Source organism: Dreissena polymorpha, chromosome 6, assembly GCF_020536995.1.
Source record: "Dreissena polymorpha isolate Duluth1 chromosome 6, UMN_Dpol_1.0, whole genome shotgun sequence".
NCBI lineage: Eukaryota > Metazoa > Mollusca > Bivalvia > Myida > Dreissenidae > Dreissena > Dreissena polymorpha.
In genome coordinates, this window is record NC_068360.1 from 96,385,071 (window position 1) to 96,402,523 (window position 17,453).

Below are 17,453 nucleotides of genomic sequence, written 5' to 3' on the forward strand. Positions count from 1 at the left end.
ACACTTATTACTATTTTAAATGTATCAATTTATTTATTTTTAAATTATTGACATTATTGATTTATATACCGGTAGTTTACTTTTTAAGAACAAACACACACATAGAGTTTATAATTTTAATGTTGATATCAGAATAAAAAAGCATTTTATTTGAAAAAAAAACTTAACAAACTGGAACCTCTTTCGTATAACACAAACAGTTTTAAAACGGTATTGACAGCATTTTAATAAACAATCATGCCAACTAGAATTACGATTGTTATCAGTATGGCAATTATAATAATAGAAAAAGACTAATGGGCAATTGGCTTCGTTGTTACAAACACTCGTTAACGGTTATTCGATCCCGTTTGTCCGCTAATCATAACAATGAACGTGTGAATGGCATACATTAAGAGGGTCCATTACTGTCCCTTGATAACAAAAGTCTAGTTAATTGGCATGTGACAAACAGTCCCCACCTCCTGCAGTGATTCTCAAGTGTGTTCCCGCATTCGTACGATTTTTCGCAACTGCGATTGATCGCGAAAATGTATTACACACAAATCGGATATTGACTGACGCATTTTTTTTTAATTCAAAATCAGAAATTGGCGAATTTAAGTGCTGGCGAAATCGTCATTTTTATAAAAATGACGAAATTTTGTGCTGTCGAAAATAAATGGTTTCACAGTATATTGACTGTTGTTTGTCTGTGTCGTGTTGAAAGGTGTACTTTATAAAGGGCAGTGCGTCGCATCAATATGTTGGCTGTCGCCTTGTGTCGCGTTTCTTGTTGAGAGGTTGGCTTTTGTCTAGTGTCGAGTGTCTTTTTGAGATGTTGATTGTTGTCTGGTGTCTTGTTTCGTTCTTAGTGCTTTACTGTATCAAGTGAAGTGTGTCGCGTTGATAGTTTGACTGCTGTCTAGTGTATAGTGTTGCGTCGAGATGCTGGCCATTGTCTAGTATAGTGGGTCTTGTTGACCTGTTGACTGTTTCCGGTATCGTGTTTCGCGTTAAGATATTGACTGTTGTCATGTGAAGTGTGTCACGTTGAGATGTCAACTTTTGTTAATGCAGTGTGTTGCGTTGATATGTTGAATTTTGTCTAATGTAGTGTGTTGCTTTGATATTTTGACTGTTGTCTAGTTTAGCGTGTCGCGTTGAGAGATTGACTAGTGTCTTGTGTAGTGTTAATATGTTAACTGTTGTGTGTCTCCATGATAGGTTGACTGTTGTCGTATGTCGTGCTATGTGTTAAGAGATGTACTTTATAAAGCGCCATGTGTCAAGTTGAGATATTGACTGCACGTTGAGAAATTGACTGCTGTCTAGTGTCGTATGTCTCGTTGAGGTATTGCCTTTGTCTTGTGTCGAGTTTAGTGTTGATATCTTTACTGTAGCCTGGTGTGATGTATCGCGTTGAAATGATGAATGTTGTCTTATGTAGTTGGTCGCTTTTATATTTTGACTGTTCTCCAGTGTTATGTGTCTAATTCAATCATATTAAATTAAATTATTAATCATAGAGCTAAATACGTTGAATGCATCATAACGTAAATCTTTTAGTTTTATCATATAATTAATAAGTCATCATTTGCCATATAGTTAATCGTTCATAATTCATCATTGCGTGTATCGTTATGCATTTAGGACAGAGATAACTTTTAATAATTTTTCCATTGAGTCAATATTCAAATAGAACACTTGAGTTCTTTTGTTTCTCAATAGAGCGTCTAAGGGAATGTGGTCTTCTTGTTTTACCTAATGATAATATAACAAAATGTAACAGTTATTAACTTTGATACCTAACGTGTGTACATGTATTAAAACAACGTAACAAACAACAACACACACGCGATAGTACACCAAAAAGGTCACCATTTAATATATTTTTACCACAGGCCCAATCTAATCGTTGATGAATTACACTGAACACATCTGGAACATTTGGGATGTATTACACTATCACTTTCGGTCTTAATTGTTTCGACAACACATTGTAAACTGAATTGGAGTTATATATTTTAATATAATAAAAACAGAGCTACATCTTATAAAGGAATGCAATAAGTGAATACCGAATGGGCAAATGAATTATTTGCTATATAACATACAGAACTCAATGTTATACATGTATTGTTTCAATAAAGGTTTGACTGTTGAAAATAATAATGTAAGATCCCACAAATATCGTGATGTTTAGTATTCGGTTAGAAACTTAATTCATTTGAAAGAATCACAGTTGATCGCAATGCATCACGAGTCTAATATACTTCTTTTATATATGCAAAACGACTACAGTATAATTTGTTTTGATAACAATCAGGTTAAAATGTATCTATAATTGGCGTTCGTAAGGGTTTTCTGGCCTGACTTCTGACAAGAATCATAAATGATTATTAAGTTATATGTAAAACAGAAAACATTGGTATTTAGATCTTTTCTTAATCAAACTGTTTTATTTCAAACCTTTTATAACGGCATGAATACATTTGAAATAAAGCTTTTCTGTTTTCTGTTTTATGATCATGAATTACACGACGCCGAGAGTTTATCCTTCAATGAATGACTATAAATTTCGAAAAGTAAAATGTTATCGACATTATACATATGTGCGTCAATTGTTGACTTATCACAGATGCGTGTTTAAAACCTGATGACGCTCGTAAAAATGTATTGACATTTTCATACAGATGCGAGAATTCAGTAGACTTTTAACAAATGCATAAGTTGGCTCAATGTGCATGTATTCCAGTTATAAACAATAGTTTGGAAACAAAATAATGATTTCGAATTTCTATTGTTTGATCATTTTGATATGATGTCAATATAAGTTAATATATTGCTTTTGAAAATGTGTAATTTGTTCATTAATTTCAATTTACAATTTTGTTTTCTAGAAAAATGCCATATTCACGACGTATGTGTAACAAATATACTACAATTTGACTACGCCATGTTTGAAGATGTTCAAAGGGCAAATACAAGAGCAAAGAACAGTAAATTTTATTTAAAGAATAAATTTATATAAGGTGCGTATGAAATGCTATCAGGCATGTGACTGTATCCACGAGAACATCAATTTAATAAATATGATATCATATTGACTCGGAACTGTATGTTGGGAACATGTTTGCGAATCTAAAATTTTGGCAATGCACGTATGTTTATGTGTCCGAAAACAAAGAGTAATATTATTTGTCAAACAGCGAACTTACTACTGAGCGGTGACTTTGTTCAGCAGGATGGCTGCCAGCACCAACGTGTTTACCGACCAGGAGACCAATAACTGGTTCAAGGCATGCTTAGCACTCAATATAACTAAGGAAGGACTAGCTAACTTTCTGGATATAGAATTACAGAAGTTTCACACAACAGTTGGCAGATGTTGTGGCAACTGCTCCATTGAAAAACTCATACTATGTCAAACGCGCCCATTTTGTAACACAAGCAAACGCTTCCACGCTTCACAGAAACCACAACAATGCTCATTATGTGATCAAGTAAAACAGAACATTACAATTCATCACAGATACAGTAAGCCGTCCTGGCGGAACACTCATGCGGAAAAGTGGGCTAGCGACCATTGGGAAATAGGAAAATGCTTTCTCCCTCCAAACGGATATGGTAGTGTCCACACGGTCAAGGAATCAGACTTTAACGGCGTGATAAGCATAATGTTGAACTGCACACATTTTCAGAACTGTCTCTCTTCCTCATGTTTATCACCTCCACCGCCTGATAAGCAATGTCCACTAGAAATGGTATTTATGTAATGCATGCATTTACATTATTGTGTCTATTTATATGAGTCGTATACATACGAATGTATTAAGGGTGTGTTAAGAGTCCTTTAAAATAGCCGTGGCGTTTAACATGTTATTAATAAACATAACATGCATTACTTAAAGACTGAATTAAGCATTTTCAGTTAACATTTAATTTTTTTTTAAGTAGACAATAATTTCATTTAAGGTCCGTCAGATAGGCCGAGATGTACGTCACACATCCGACTGCAAGGTTACAGATTCTGATCTGCAGGGATATTTCCAGAAATTGGCTACGCTACTGGCTGATCCAAAGTTCTTACAACATGACCACTCAGCCATCATAGCGCACAAGAGACTTATTGATGTAAGTAACTGAATAAAAGAAGTATGTTAACATATTAACACGTTCAAATAATCCAACAATTAATATATAGTGCACATGTTGGAAATAAATAAAATAACACTAAGCCAATAGAAATGAGCTGCGAAAATGTTTTTTTTAATTGTATAAAATAGTCTGTATTGTTGTTACATGGAAAAAGTGGGAGGTGTAAAGCAATGGACTTGTCTGTCCAAATTTACCTTAGGGCATCCAGAAGTTGCGAATTCAAGCACTCTTACACCGCTAGTGATTTCGCTTATACGTTCACAGCTGAATGACCTCCGTGTGTCAATTATTGTAAAATAAACTTTTTTTGCGACCTTGTTTGACAAAAATTTGCACCTTTGTCTGTGTTTCAGTTTTATAGTATATAAATACAAATAAACCTTCACATATGTGTAATCAATTCCTCTTTTACTACTCGGTTCTTTCAGAGATGAATAACCTTAATGTGTGACCTTCAATGAGCCTATTTTAACTGCAACATTTTTGTTATAATGTGTGCTTTGATAGATGTTGTAACGCAAGTTGCACAGTGTGTTTTTTTTTGTCCGAAAACAATGTCTTGGGGAGCATTTTTGTATGAAAAAGGAAGTAATCAGTCAAATATTCTGGCGCTGTACAAAGCGTGAACAATATTCAAATTCCTTTGTAAGCATCTTTATGATAATATTTAATATTCACATACACCTATTGGTTCAAGTTTATATTTTGAACATGAACGTATTATTCAAACTATGCAGATCAAAATTGTTATGTTGAAACAATTGTTTTTATATCATGTTTTGCAGTGAATGAGTGGAGAATACCCTTGATTCTCAAACATTATCCTTTAACCCCAGCTAGTGTGAAGTATGAAATTTTTTGATGAATTTCATCTGGACTGGTTTCAGTTTTTGTAGCCATTTCTGAGGCAAATATGCTAATTGTGAGTTTTTTTGGTCGCCTTTTGTCCAAATTTGCCTCGTGAAGCAACATATATTGTCCAATATTCATCAAATTTTCCAAGGACATTTGTCACAGTGATTTTCCGGTCGAGTTTAAATGGACAATGTATTATGGATATTTAAGGGGGATTTCAAGATGGGAAGTTTTTTAGATTCTTACACTTTGGTGTCATGTACAATTTCCCAACATGTATTAAATATACATATGTTTTGCCGTCTTTAATGAAAGTGCTTGAGCATGTAATACACTTAAGGAGTCTATATCATCATAAAAAGAAAATAAATAATCAACAATTGCTTCATACAGCATCAAAAAAACATTTAGTTATGGAGAAGATATACAAAATACATGAATAATTGTATAGGTGTTGTCATCAAATATTATTTCAAACTAAACAAAACGCAATTTCAAACATCATTTGATAGTTATGTATAATAACTGGCATGTTTAAACATCAATTTATCTCACCATCTTACCTTTTTTTTCTTGTTTGATAATAATTGTCAAACGATCGTTTGTACATATTGGGAAAATTTTATAAATATATCAGATATAAACATATATTTAGTGTATCTTAGCTGTTAGGCCAATGTTAGGACAAAAGCACCGACAAGAGGATACGATCGTACATACTTAAAGGAGACTATGCAGAATCTAAAACACTATTCTACAATACCAGAGCTGAGCGTTATTACTTTTATACCACATGTCACTTATTATGACGTCATATTCAATAAAAAAATCATGACGCTTAAGCTAACCCTACACATTTCATAGATGTATCGTGTATTTGTTCATATCAGAGTACGGTCTTATCATCATTTATTTTTGTCATACACAATATATTATGAACATATGATCTTTATTACCACTATGAAATGATAGCATCTTACTTTGATATAAACCATATTTATATTTTAGCATGTGTACAGAATCATTGATTTAAATAAATATTTATTTTGAAACAAAAATATATTCATGTAGTTGCAGAATGATCGAATGTCCCTCAAAGAACTGGGTGAGTTGTTAAAAGAGGTCTACCAAACACTTGATCGTGCGAAAGAGGCAGGTGAACGTGTTTCTAAGGAGGCAGAAATAAACCTATTAGAAGCTCTGCAGACATTAGAATTCTCTACACTGGCTGGGAAGCGACGACTTGAAAGCCAGACACAGCTTGGAGAACACCGAATCGAAATCAAAACACTTGCTTTGCAAAAACACATTGAAACAAAGAAACAAGATGCGGTACACTGCCTTGAAAGCAAGATTAAAGATGGAACACAACGAATCGAACGCCATGTGCGTGACGGGTTAATGCGCTTTCAACAGGCAGAGACCAAAACAGCATCTAAAGACTATGAACGAGGCCTAGCAGGTTTGTAAAAGGGTTTGTTTTATGCCGCCGGTAGGGTGGCATAGAGCAGTCGAACTGTCCGTTTGTCCGTCCGGCATTCTAATTTTCGGAGTTTTCCGCATTTAGATCATGAAGTGGTTGTTTGTATATGAGTCTACTTACATTACCTACAGATGAAGTGTGATATTCGGTCCATTTATTTTTGGCAAAGTTATGAGCCTTCAACTTACACAATTTCTCTATAAAAACCGTTTCATGCGGTTCTTTTATGCAACGCTTTCAGCTATTAAGCTATTATAAAGATTTTTTAGTATGTGAGTAAACCTACATGATCTACTGATTAAGTGTGAGTGTCGTTCCGGTCAATTGATTTTTTGTGAAGTAACAGGCAATATACATTTCCTCTATCATTACCGTTTTCCGGGGGGATGGGGTTATAAAACTCTTTCAGATATTCAGATGATTTTTGGTTTGTGATTCTACCTACGAAACCTACAGATGAAAAGTAAGTTTCGTTCTTGTCTACTGATTTTTGTTGAAGATATGGGTCTTGAACCTACAATGTTTATATGATAACCGTTTTCCGGAGATTTTTTAAACTACGCTTTCAGATACTTAGCTGATTGTTGGCATGCGAGCCTATATACATGACTCACCGATGAAGTTTGAGTTTCGTTTTGGTTGACTGATATTTGGCGAATGACTGATTTTTTGGTCCTTTAACCACTTTCTTTTAAATTGCTGCTCTGCTGCTTCAAAGCGCAGAAGGGTGTTTTTTTGTTTCACAAACACAGGGTCTTGTTTTAGCAAGTTAATCTCTATACCCTATCTACTGTAAGTAATTCAAACACGTAATGAGCCTTATTTTGACCAGAATTTGTACACATGATCCATAGTCTATATATACATATGTGTGTTTTGTAACCAATCACATGCCGCATTAAACGCCGGAGCTAACTCGTTTAAATTCACCATGAGTGAAGTGTTGTTCAGGGTTTTTATGCCCCCGGTAGGGTGGCATATAACTTTCGCACTTTCCGTCTGGCATTCCACATTTCGGGTTTTCACTAAACGTTTTCAGATATTGACCTGATATTTGGTGTGTAAGTTAACCTACATTACATAGTGTTAATTTCTTTTTGGTCCATTGAGTTTTGGCAAAGTTTTGGCTATTGGTCATATAATTTGTTTTATGTTATAACTTTTTTCCTGAGTTTTTTTTTACGAAACAATTTCAGATTTTTAGCTGATTTCTGGTATGTGAGTCTACCTACATGACCTACAAGTGAAATCTGATTTTCTAATGGTCAATTTTTGTTTCGAAGTTTTCTTTAAAATAACCGTTTTTATGTTCCCGGTACGGTTGCATATAGCAGTCCGTCCATTAGTCCGTCTTTCCGTATGTCAATCATTCCGTCCGGGATTACATTTTCCGGAGGATTTTAACGCAACGCTTTCAGATATGGATTTGATTTTGTTTAGTGATTCTACCTTCATTTCCTACATATGAAGTATGAGTTTTATTCCTGTTGATTACTTTTTAGCAAAGTAATTGTCTCTCTTATAACCGTTTTCAGAAGTTTTTTTTAAAAAACGATTTCAGATAATTCTCAAGGCCCGTTACTTTGTGAAATATGAATTGACCTTATATTTATCACGATGTTTTAATTGGGGAATATTGTGTGGCTTCCAATTTCAGTAGGGGGGGCATTGTGTTTTACAATCACAGCTCTTGTTGTTTGTTAAAATCATTATCTACGTAACTAGCGATGGCACTCACTTATAACTGAACACTCATTTGTTAGGTAAAGGCTATAGGTTAAGGCTAATAACTATTTTTCGCAATTGAGTTGAATTATAACATTTTTTAAAAATAAGATAATCAAGTTCAGGTTTTCGTGAACAACTTTGTTATAACTCTAAGTACATGTATGTGTTCTTATAACAGTTTTTTAAACTTTCCCTTTTTGCGTGCGTGCGTGCGCGTGTGTGTACTAAGCGTATAACGTTCATAATGCCCATGCGTTTCTGTAACAACTTCACGCATTAAACTCATGTAAAATATAATGTGTACAGAAATTAGTGGTGTATACTGATAACTAATTTTGTCATTTCTTTATATCATTTCACGTGTCAATAATAAGAAGTATCTGTTTTAAGCCTCTGATGTGCTGTGATTTCAGATCTTCGCCAACGTTTGATGAAACATTACGTTGATACGACTTGCAATGTCCCTCTTTCAACATTCGATCAAAGTCTTGATAAGCGAATAACAGACATATACGAAACGCCAAATATACACCGAATCATAATAGAAAAAGATGGGAAGCGCTTGAAAAAAGAAGAACACGTACTGACCTACAAAGACATACTTTACACTAACGATAAATCAAATAAACGCATATACATACAGGGAGAACCAGGTAGAGGGAAATCTACATTTGCAGTTAAGTTAGTTCATGATTGGTGCAACGACTATCAGCCTTCATCCGCAGCTCCAATAGAAAAATCAGCTTTCGGTGATGGGCTAACCCTTCAGAAATTCAAGTTGTTATTTTTCATCTCGTTGCGAGATTCGAGGGGCCAGACTGATGTTACGCAGATGATAAAGAAGCAGCTAATTGATAAAATGTTTTCAGAAGACGAACGCGCTGACGTATACAAATTGTTCGTGAAAATAATGAAAACTGAAATTTGCCTCGTAGTACGAGAAGGCCTTGATGAATGGACGCCTCCTGATGGTAGTAACGTAGCAGAACCTTCCATGGCTGGTTTTCAGAAGGACACTTGCACAATACTTACAACATCACGCCCATGGAAACTGGCTGATGAACGTATCAAGAACTCGCAAATCGACAGTCTATTAGAGATCGAGGGGATTACCTGTCCATATGCATTTAGTAAAAATATACTTCGCTGTTTAATTTGCGAAACAACAAAACTAAACACAGCCGTGAATGAATTTCAGCTGTTCGTTCAAGATCGAAAACTCGAATCGTTATCATCTTCACCAATGTTGTACGCGCTGGTCATATGTACATGGGTAGATAAGATTGGGGTGGAGGAATATTTAAAAGGATCGTCATTGTGTGCACTTTACACAACTTTGCTGGAATGTCTTTGTAAAAAGGCTAACATTGCAATTGGTTATTTTAACGATTCCAATGCACCACCGGTGCAGTGTTTTTATAGCACGAGCTATATACAGCCAAACATTGAACACTTAGATAGGCTCGCTTATGCAGCTTTCAAATTGCTGTTCTCTTTTGAAAGAGAATCATCTATTGTTTTCAATGACAAAATATTGTCAAACTATTTTTCTCATGAAGCGTTTTCAGATAGTAAGTTGTTTTCACTCAAAGCAGGAATATTAACAAACAGGAAAGATAAAAGTCGGACAGGATGCTCGAACTCGTTCGTACACATAACTTTACAGGAATTCCTTGCAGCATACCATATCGCCTGCAACCCAAACGTCGTTGATGAGATTTCCACATTTCTTTCACTCAACAAAGAGTCGTATCTGGAAATTTCACAAGTTCTCATATTTCTGTGTGGCATGAACATTTCCGTTGCGAATAAACTATCGGCTTTGATGTATAAATGTGACATGGATTATTTTGAGGTGGATGGTCAGAGTGATTTTTTTCAAACAACCATTGAGTCTGGAATCAGAGAGGCAGTTGCCAACAAGCAGGATGGCATTTGCCTGAAACTCGATTACTGTTGCATAGAAATACGAAAAATAACTGATAAAAACACGAGGGATTTACAGCTGGTGTACTCTACAATCACGTCCAATGTCGAGAGATTGAGTGTAGTGTCCTCTTCTGTCTTCAGCATTCCAAATGATATACCTGCACGTAATAAGCTAAAATCTTCTGTTGAGGTAAACCTGTCAGCATGCCATAAGTTGACATCGTTGGAATTAGTGGGGAAAGACATATGGCTTGGAGGTAAATTAGTAAAATGTACGATATATCATAAATGCAGTAAATGTAGGCTAATAATAGTATTATCTTGATAAGCTCTATATCTTTTGTATCAATCGTCACTAACATAGAATTTATGTTTATAAGTTGTTTTAAAGTGTTTGTTGTTTTATGACTGATAATAGATACATGTACTTTTCGTTAATTGAAATTTTGGTCGATCATAAGACCTCACTTAAAACATAAGCATCATACCCATAATGGCGCTATCAGTAGAATAGAACAATTAATCCCACTTTGTAGATAACTGTTTGTCAAATAATTTAAGTTGAAGGAAAATTAATCAGAAAACGGATTAATTGTAAAATTGTCTTATTTTGTTGTAAAACATAGATATATAGTTCATATTCTACACTTTGTAGGATATCGATATGACTGCAGATAGAATGCCAGTATTGTGTTTTTTTTAATTTAAATTTAAAAGCAATGTCACTATTCAAAAAATCAATTTAGAACCAAAGTCGTATTTGTGCGTGGGAAACTGCCTTTTTGATTTCGTTTGAATAGGTCAAACAGGGATCAACATTCCAGTAAAAAAAGACGCTAACGCTGAAAATACATCAGATTATTTACATGCTCTCGACGCCTTTTAATCTTAACCATCTCGGGTTTAAAATTTTGTATTCATGTCAGTGGTTAAATTATATATCGTCAGTTTGAAATGTCATGATCGTTTACAAAAATCGTAACACCATTTTATTAATAGACGCATATGTTATATATGCAGTTCACGTTGATTTCCAAACCGACGCTACCAAACCGTCTTTTATTAATCAAGTATAAATCAATACATGGCTAGACATTTATAATAAACATATCACACACTTTATTTAAGATTCTCATCTGAACGACATACAGTTGTTTATGGACCGATACATAACCAAAAATATATAAAAAAAACTTATTTTATCTAATTATCATCCTACAGAGACACTATTTATGGCTGCCATATGATAATTTCAAACGAAAGTGTGTATCTACATAAAATAACTCAAACTAGTTGTAAAAGCGATGATGAGACCACGAACATAATTTAAAAAATAATTTGGTATGCTCTACTTGATTCGAAGTACCTTAAAATATGACTGGGGCAATATGTTTAATACCGCAAATCGAGAAATGTCAAACAAGAATACCAGATCAAAACTTATCGTATGTAGTGCTTACCTTAAACACAAAGTGTGTATTTTATGAAGTGAACGCAGCATATTGTCTAATTATTTATGTTTGTTAGCTACATTTTGTATTGACAAAACAAATGAAAATAAGATAATCATCAGCTTAATAATGGCATTTAAAATCGCTAGAGCGTTACGCCGTGAGGAATTTGCGTGTACTGGTGATTGTATGTTTCATGTTTAACCCTTAAATGGAAACTTATATCATGTGAAGTATGTAACTTTAATCAACGGAAATTGAAGATTACATTTGAATGACATGTTATCATTAATATTTAATAGTCAAATGATATTAACAATGTGTTTATATACATATATAATTTAGCACACGTTTTTATAACTTACACACTTGATCGTAAAAAAATATTTTAGAAAAAAACACAATATTGACACAACTCAATGAGAAAAATGAACAAAGCTTACCGTCTACAATTAGATTGATCACATTTTTGACAGTTAGCAATCGGTCTGTGTGTGTCTCCTTATGACCGCGCTAAGCACATATTAAACATTCATGATCGTGAAATGCATAGCGACGACTCTCTTGTCGTTTTGTATTGTATAATCCGTTTATGTACATATTTATTTACATATAAAATACATTTTAAGAGCATTTACGGATATCCACGAACACGCATTGGAATATGTTTTATTCGTATTCAGCGCATTCATAATTTTGCAAACTTATTTGGAAAGGTCATTATGGAAGTGAGGCAAAAATCAAAATGACCATACATGGTATTGAAAAGTTAGTAGGCACACCCTGTTAACTCAGTCAAACATTGCCCATTCGTTTATGTTCATTTTTTATTAAATCTGAAAAACCGTACTATATATAAATCCAGTGTCATTTGAAAAAGTATAATACTACTAATTTCAGGAACATCAAACAAATATGTTATTTTTAGCACTGTTTCTAAAGTACGAATAGTCCTTCTAATATTATTGCAAACCTATAAAACATTCTTAAACTGCGACCATACATAATATGTTAATAGCTGGAACAAACGACATGTAATGTTTTCCTTTGTGTAATGAGTGTTTTTTAAACTTAATAGTGTACAATAATTTTCTTGCTACAAATAAAGAACCGCAGTATATTATAAGGTTTCTCTCCTGCAACAACTGGGGATTTACTGATTTTGTTTTCTATAATTATTCAATGCCCTAATCCTTAATAACGGGCGGCGTCAGGAGCTTCAATGTTATTACATGCCACATCAAGCGTTAGCATGTCGTAATATACCGGAATGTTCGGCGGAGTACATAGAGTACATTGCACGCACATAATTTACGATACGATGACGCCGGATGATGGTTGATAAGCGTTACTTAATTGCTCCAATAATTGTTCTTTGCTTGTTAAGTTTAAGTAAATATTTATTTTGAGTTCTAAAAATTGGTTAAATAATTAAGGAAACCAAATTTAATTAACAAAAATGAGCGCATAATACCCATGACTAAGAAAACAATCATTTGGTAAATAAAATAAATACCTTAATACAAATAAAAACTGCAAGAAATATGTCATTTACTGTTTGTCAAGATGCGTCGCATTTTCAGAAGCATGTTATTTGATCGTGTATGTGATTAAACCACATATGCGCAAAAATTTGACTGGATCCGTTGACCGGTCTTACCATATGCAATTTGTCATAACATACGACATCTGATTTACGATTGATTTTTATCATCTTTTTAATAATTATGTTTTCATTTATTTTTTATCCCATTTAAATGTGTGAATGCCAACTATATACAAACCTACTATTATGTGAAAAACAATCTGCGTACATACAAAAAACTAGTTAAAAAGAAAAGTGATATAATAATATGAATGGATCACGTTTTGCCGATAAATTAAAGAGGACTTAACCGCTGTTAAGACTTTGGAAATGTAAAAACATGGTTTGACTCCCATCTAACATTACTTTTATTGTATGTGTGCTGATTGATAAATTTTAGTGTAATATAGCCTTTTAACTAAACCACAGAAATGTGTAAATGCATGTATGTAATGTAGGTAAGGTGCCAATTGTAAATACTGCAATCGACAATACATGTACGTATCAGCATTCCAATTATATAATTAATAAACTGGTGTTTAACAATCGAACAATACAACTAATGCAGGTGCGTGTTTAAATTTATTTGTTTATAATTTAACACTGTATTTATTGCGATTCATTATACTTTGTTCAAATTGAAATGAACAAGTGCCACTCACGATCAAAACGACTTTTATTAACATGTTTGTGGCCGTTAATTGTTCAAATTGAAATGAACAAGTGCCAATCACGATCAAAACGACTTTTATTAACATGTTTGTGGCCGTTAAACATTGCAATTAGTTAATATTTTACAGATACGGCCAGTTCGACCAAAGCGAAACATCCGGTCTTGATTGTTCTAAACAGAGCAGACGAAGTCCAGTGTGCAGATCCTCGCCCAGTACTGCCCTCACTAAAACGCATTGATTTACATGATGTCACATGTTCCTCTACCTGGCTACATAGTCTGTTCAGCACTCTGCTGACATGCGATCATAAGGTGGTGTGTGAGCTGGAAGACTGTTACATAAACTCGTGTGCTGAGAGCGTCTCATCCAAAATACAGACGGGTAAACACAAAATGCACATTAGTATGTATGACAGTCCAGGTCTAAGGGAGGCTCTCCGTGGTCTGAATATTATGAGTTTGACTCTGAGTGGTGCGAAGGGACGATTAGAGGTAAAGTGTGTAGAGTCGTTTAAGCAGTTACTATCCTCGCTCAAACAGCTTGACTCGCTTAGTATTTATTTATATGAAAGTCCCGGTCTATGGGATGCTGTCAGCTGTCTGAATATTAAGAGTCTGACTCTGCGTGGTTTTAATGGACGATTAAATGTAAAGTGTGTAGAGTCTTTTAAGCAGTCACTATCCTCGTTCAAACAGCTGGACTTGCTTAGTATTAACGTGTATGACATTTCCGAAAAATGGAAATATCGTACTCTGAGTGAAACGCTTAGTATTGATATGAGTAACAGCCCCCGTCTGTGGAATGCTCTCGATGGTCTGAATATAAAGAGTTTGATAATGAATGGTTGGAATGGACAATTAGATGTAACGTTTCTGGAGTCGTTTAAGCAGACACTATCCTCGTTAAAACATCTGGAAACGATAAATATTGATATGAATGCCAGCCCCGGTCTTTTGGAGGCTGTGAAGGGTCTGAATATTAAGAGTTTGAATCTGACTGGTTGTAATAAACTATTAGATGTAAAGTTTGTAGAGTCGTTTAAGCAGACACTATCCTCGCTCAAACTTATGGACTCGCTAAGAATTGATATGTATGCCAGCCCCGTTCTTTTGGAGGCTCTAAATGGTCTAAATATTAAGAGTCTTACTCTGCGTTTTTGGAACTACAACATTTTGAAAGTGATTCATGTTCAGTCTGTGTCGCATACAACGTCATCGCTAAAACAGCTCGAAACGCTTACAATATGCGTACGTAACTATATCGAAATACAGCTACCACAATCATTGAAGTATGTGAATATCTACTGTTGCGCATTGTATCCATCCGATTTACGCAAACTTGTGGAAACACTGTCCGCATGTGCTCAGAAAATTGAGGGAAAGCTAGAATTCGGATGTTCTACATATAACCGTGGATTTTTTTGTACACGAATCCCAGTGGAGGAATACATGGCCATCCGTCAGGAACTGGAGGCGTTGAAGAATGTTTCAGTGAAACGATTCCAAATATTTGAGCGGATAAGACCCAACATGCAGACTGGTAGTGCAGTTTCTTCCTGGTCTGTTAGTGGTATTTGTGATGCCGACGACGATCATGGGGATTTTGGAAACGTTCACGAGGATACATACAGACAATTCATTGAGCCTCATATACTTATCATCCATCGCATTTCAATGCGATTTGTGATAAGTCCGGCTTCGATCTCAAAAATCCGTGAATACGACTGTATGACAAGATTATGATATAACACATATCATAATGTTTGTAATGAACACATGTTGTAATTAAAAATATTTTATCTCACTTGGATATCATAATAAGATTGTTGCGGTTATTTCTGTCAAACATTCAAGAAAGAACTGATGTTCTTCTATACGAAGTGTATTAGTAAATTACACACGGTAGTTATGCCATAGCAGAATAGCATCGAAATCTATTATTGTAATTCTAGCGACAACAAAACCTTTTTTCTTAAGGGTTGTATTTTCTCGAGATTTTTATTTCAATAAACTGACAATACCCGAGTATTCTAGTATATACCCTCAATAAAATGTATATGTTGTGTAGAGATACAGAGCACGCTTTTGCCCTCAAATGTCCCGGTTTAGATTTCTGGGCGCTAGCTATGTTTGTATCAAAGCTTTTTGTTTGCTAAAATTCTAAATACCCTCACGCTTTTATCGCCAGCTTTAAAAGCGTGGGGATATTGTGGTTGTCTCCGCCGTTGTCTATCCGTCCTGGTCTCTATATCCTACACTATTAGCAATATAACCTTAAAACTTACACACATGGTAGCTATAAGCATATGTGCGACGGCGCACTATTGGAATTTTGAGCTGACCCCTGGGTCAAAAGTTATGGGTAAATGGGTAAAATTTTATGGGAAAAAAAATCTCTGAATTTAACTAACAACATGCGACGAACATGCTACTTACTTTTGACCCAGGGGTCAGATCAAAATTCCATAAAGTGCACCGTCGCACATATGCTCATAGCTACCATGTGTGTAAGTTTCAAGGTTCTAAACTTCTAGCGCTAATAGTGAAGGAGGAGAAAGTGGCCGATTGGGGTTGGGGTGGAGCCGGGTCAGAGATTTTCACTCATTTCTTTATGCTATTTTACATTGACTTCTTCATTTCTACACCAATTAACTTCAAATTGATCTGAACATCTCTTATGACAATACGGTCAATCTCATATATGCCTGGCTCCATTACCAACCATGGGGCGCACCGCCCAATAGACCAGGCCCACCCTAAATTTTGTTTTAACATAACTTCTTCATTTATTCACCAATTGACTTCAAATTAATACTGAAGATCTCTTATGACAACACGGTCTATCTCGACCATCCATGTCCATATTACCCAGCCCAGGGCCCCACCCGAATAGGCCACACCCACCCAAAATGCCTTTTTACTATAACTTCTTCATTTCTACACCGATTCACTTCTTATTGATACTGAACTTCTCTTATGGCAATATGGTCAATCTCAAATATGCATGGCCCCATTATCTACCCTGGGGCGCCTCGCCCACATAGACCACGCCCACCCACAATTTTGTTTTTACATAACTTCTTCATTTATTCAACAATTGACTTCAAATTAATACTGAAAATCTCTTAGACAACACGGTCTATCTCGACCATCCATGCCCACATACTCCACCCAGGAGCCCCACCAACACAGGCTTTGCCCCTCCTAAAATGCCTTTTACTATAACATCTAAGCGGCTTGGGGATACGCGACGGCGTCTGCCGCACCATTTCTAGTTTAAAACTGTTGTCTAGTGTTTAGTATATTTATGTCAAAAGAGTTCTCTTAAACTAAATGTTAAATATTATTAAATAAAACATTGAATTAAAGATTGAGAGTTGACAACTTTTAATGTGTTAGAATACTTAACAATTCGGAAAGCTTTTCTCTAACTTTGATTGTGAATGCAGAATACCATGTAACTAGGAAAATGCGAAAATAACAACAGAACATCAAGATGCCGTAACAGAGTTTTAAAGCCATAAGTGAAAGGTGCGCATACATTATCATATTAACCAAAGCATAGCGGTATTACAGATATTCCAAAAATAATAGACAGCAAGGAAATAC

The 17,453-nt window shown here is 35.0% G+C and overlaps 1 protein-coding gene across 1 annotated transcript in view; it reads left to right on the plus strand.

Moving 5' to 3' along the window:
- The window catches only part of LOC127835917 (uncharacterized), a 30,846-nt gene extending 13,634 nt beyond the window's left edge, over positions 1–17,212 (plus strand). Inside the window, exons 4-8 of the mRNA XM_052362338.1 lie at positions 2,883–3,746; positions 3,958–4,116; positions 6,067–6,457; positions 8,620–10,392; positions 13,972–17,212. Coding sequence (XP_052218298.1) covers positions 3,228–3,746; positions 3,958–4,116; positions 6,067–6,457; positions 8,620–10,392; positions 13,972–15,587 — 4,458 coding nt within the window. The 5' untranslated portion in view covers positions 2,883–3,227 and the 3' untranslated portion in view covers positions 15,588–17,212. The remainder of the gene's footprint in view (positions 1–2,882; positions 3,747–3,957; positions 4,117–6,066; positions 6,458–8,619; positions 10,393–13,971) is intronic.
- Positions 17,213–17,453: the final 241 nt, after the last annotated feature.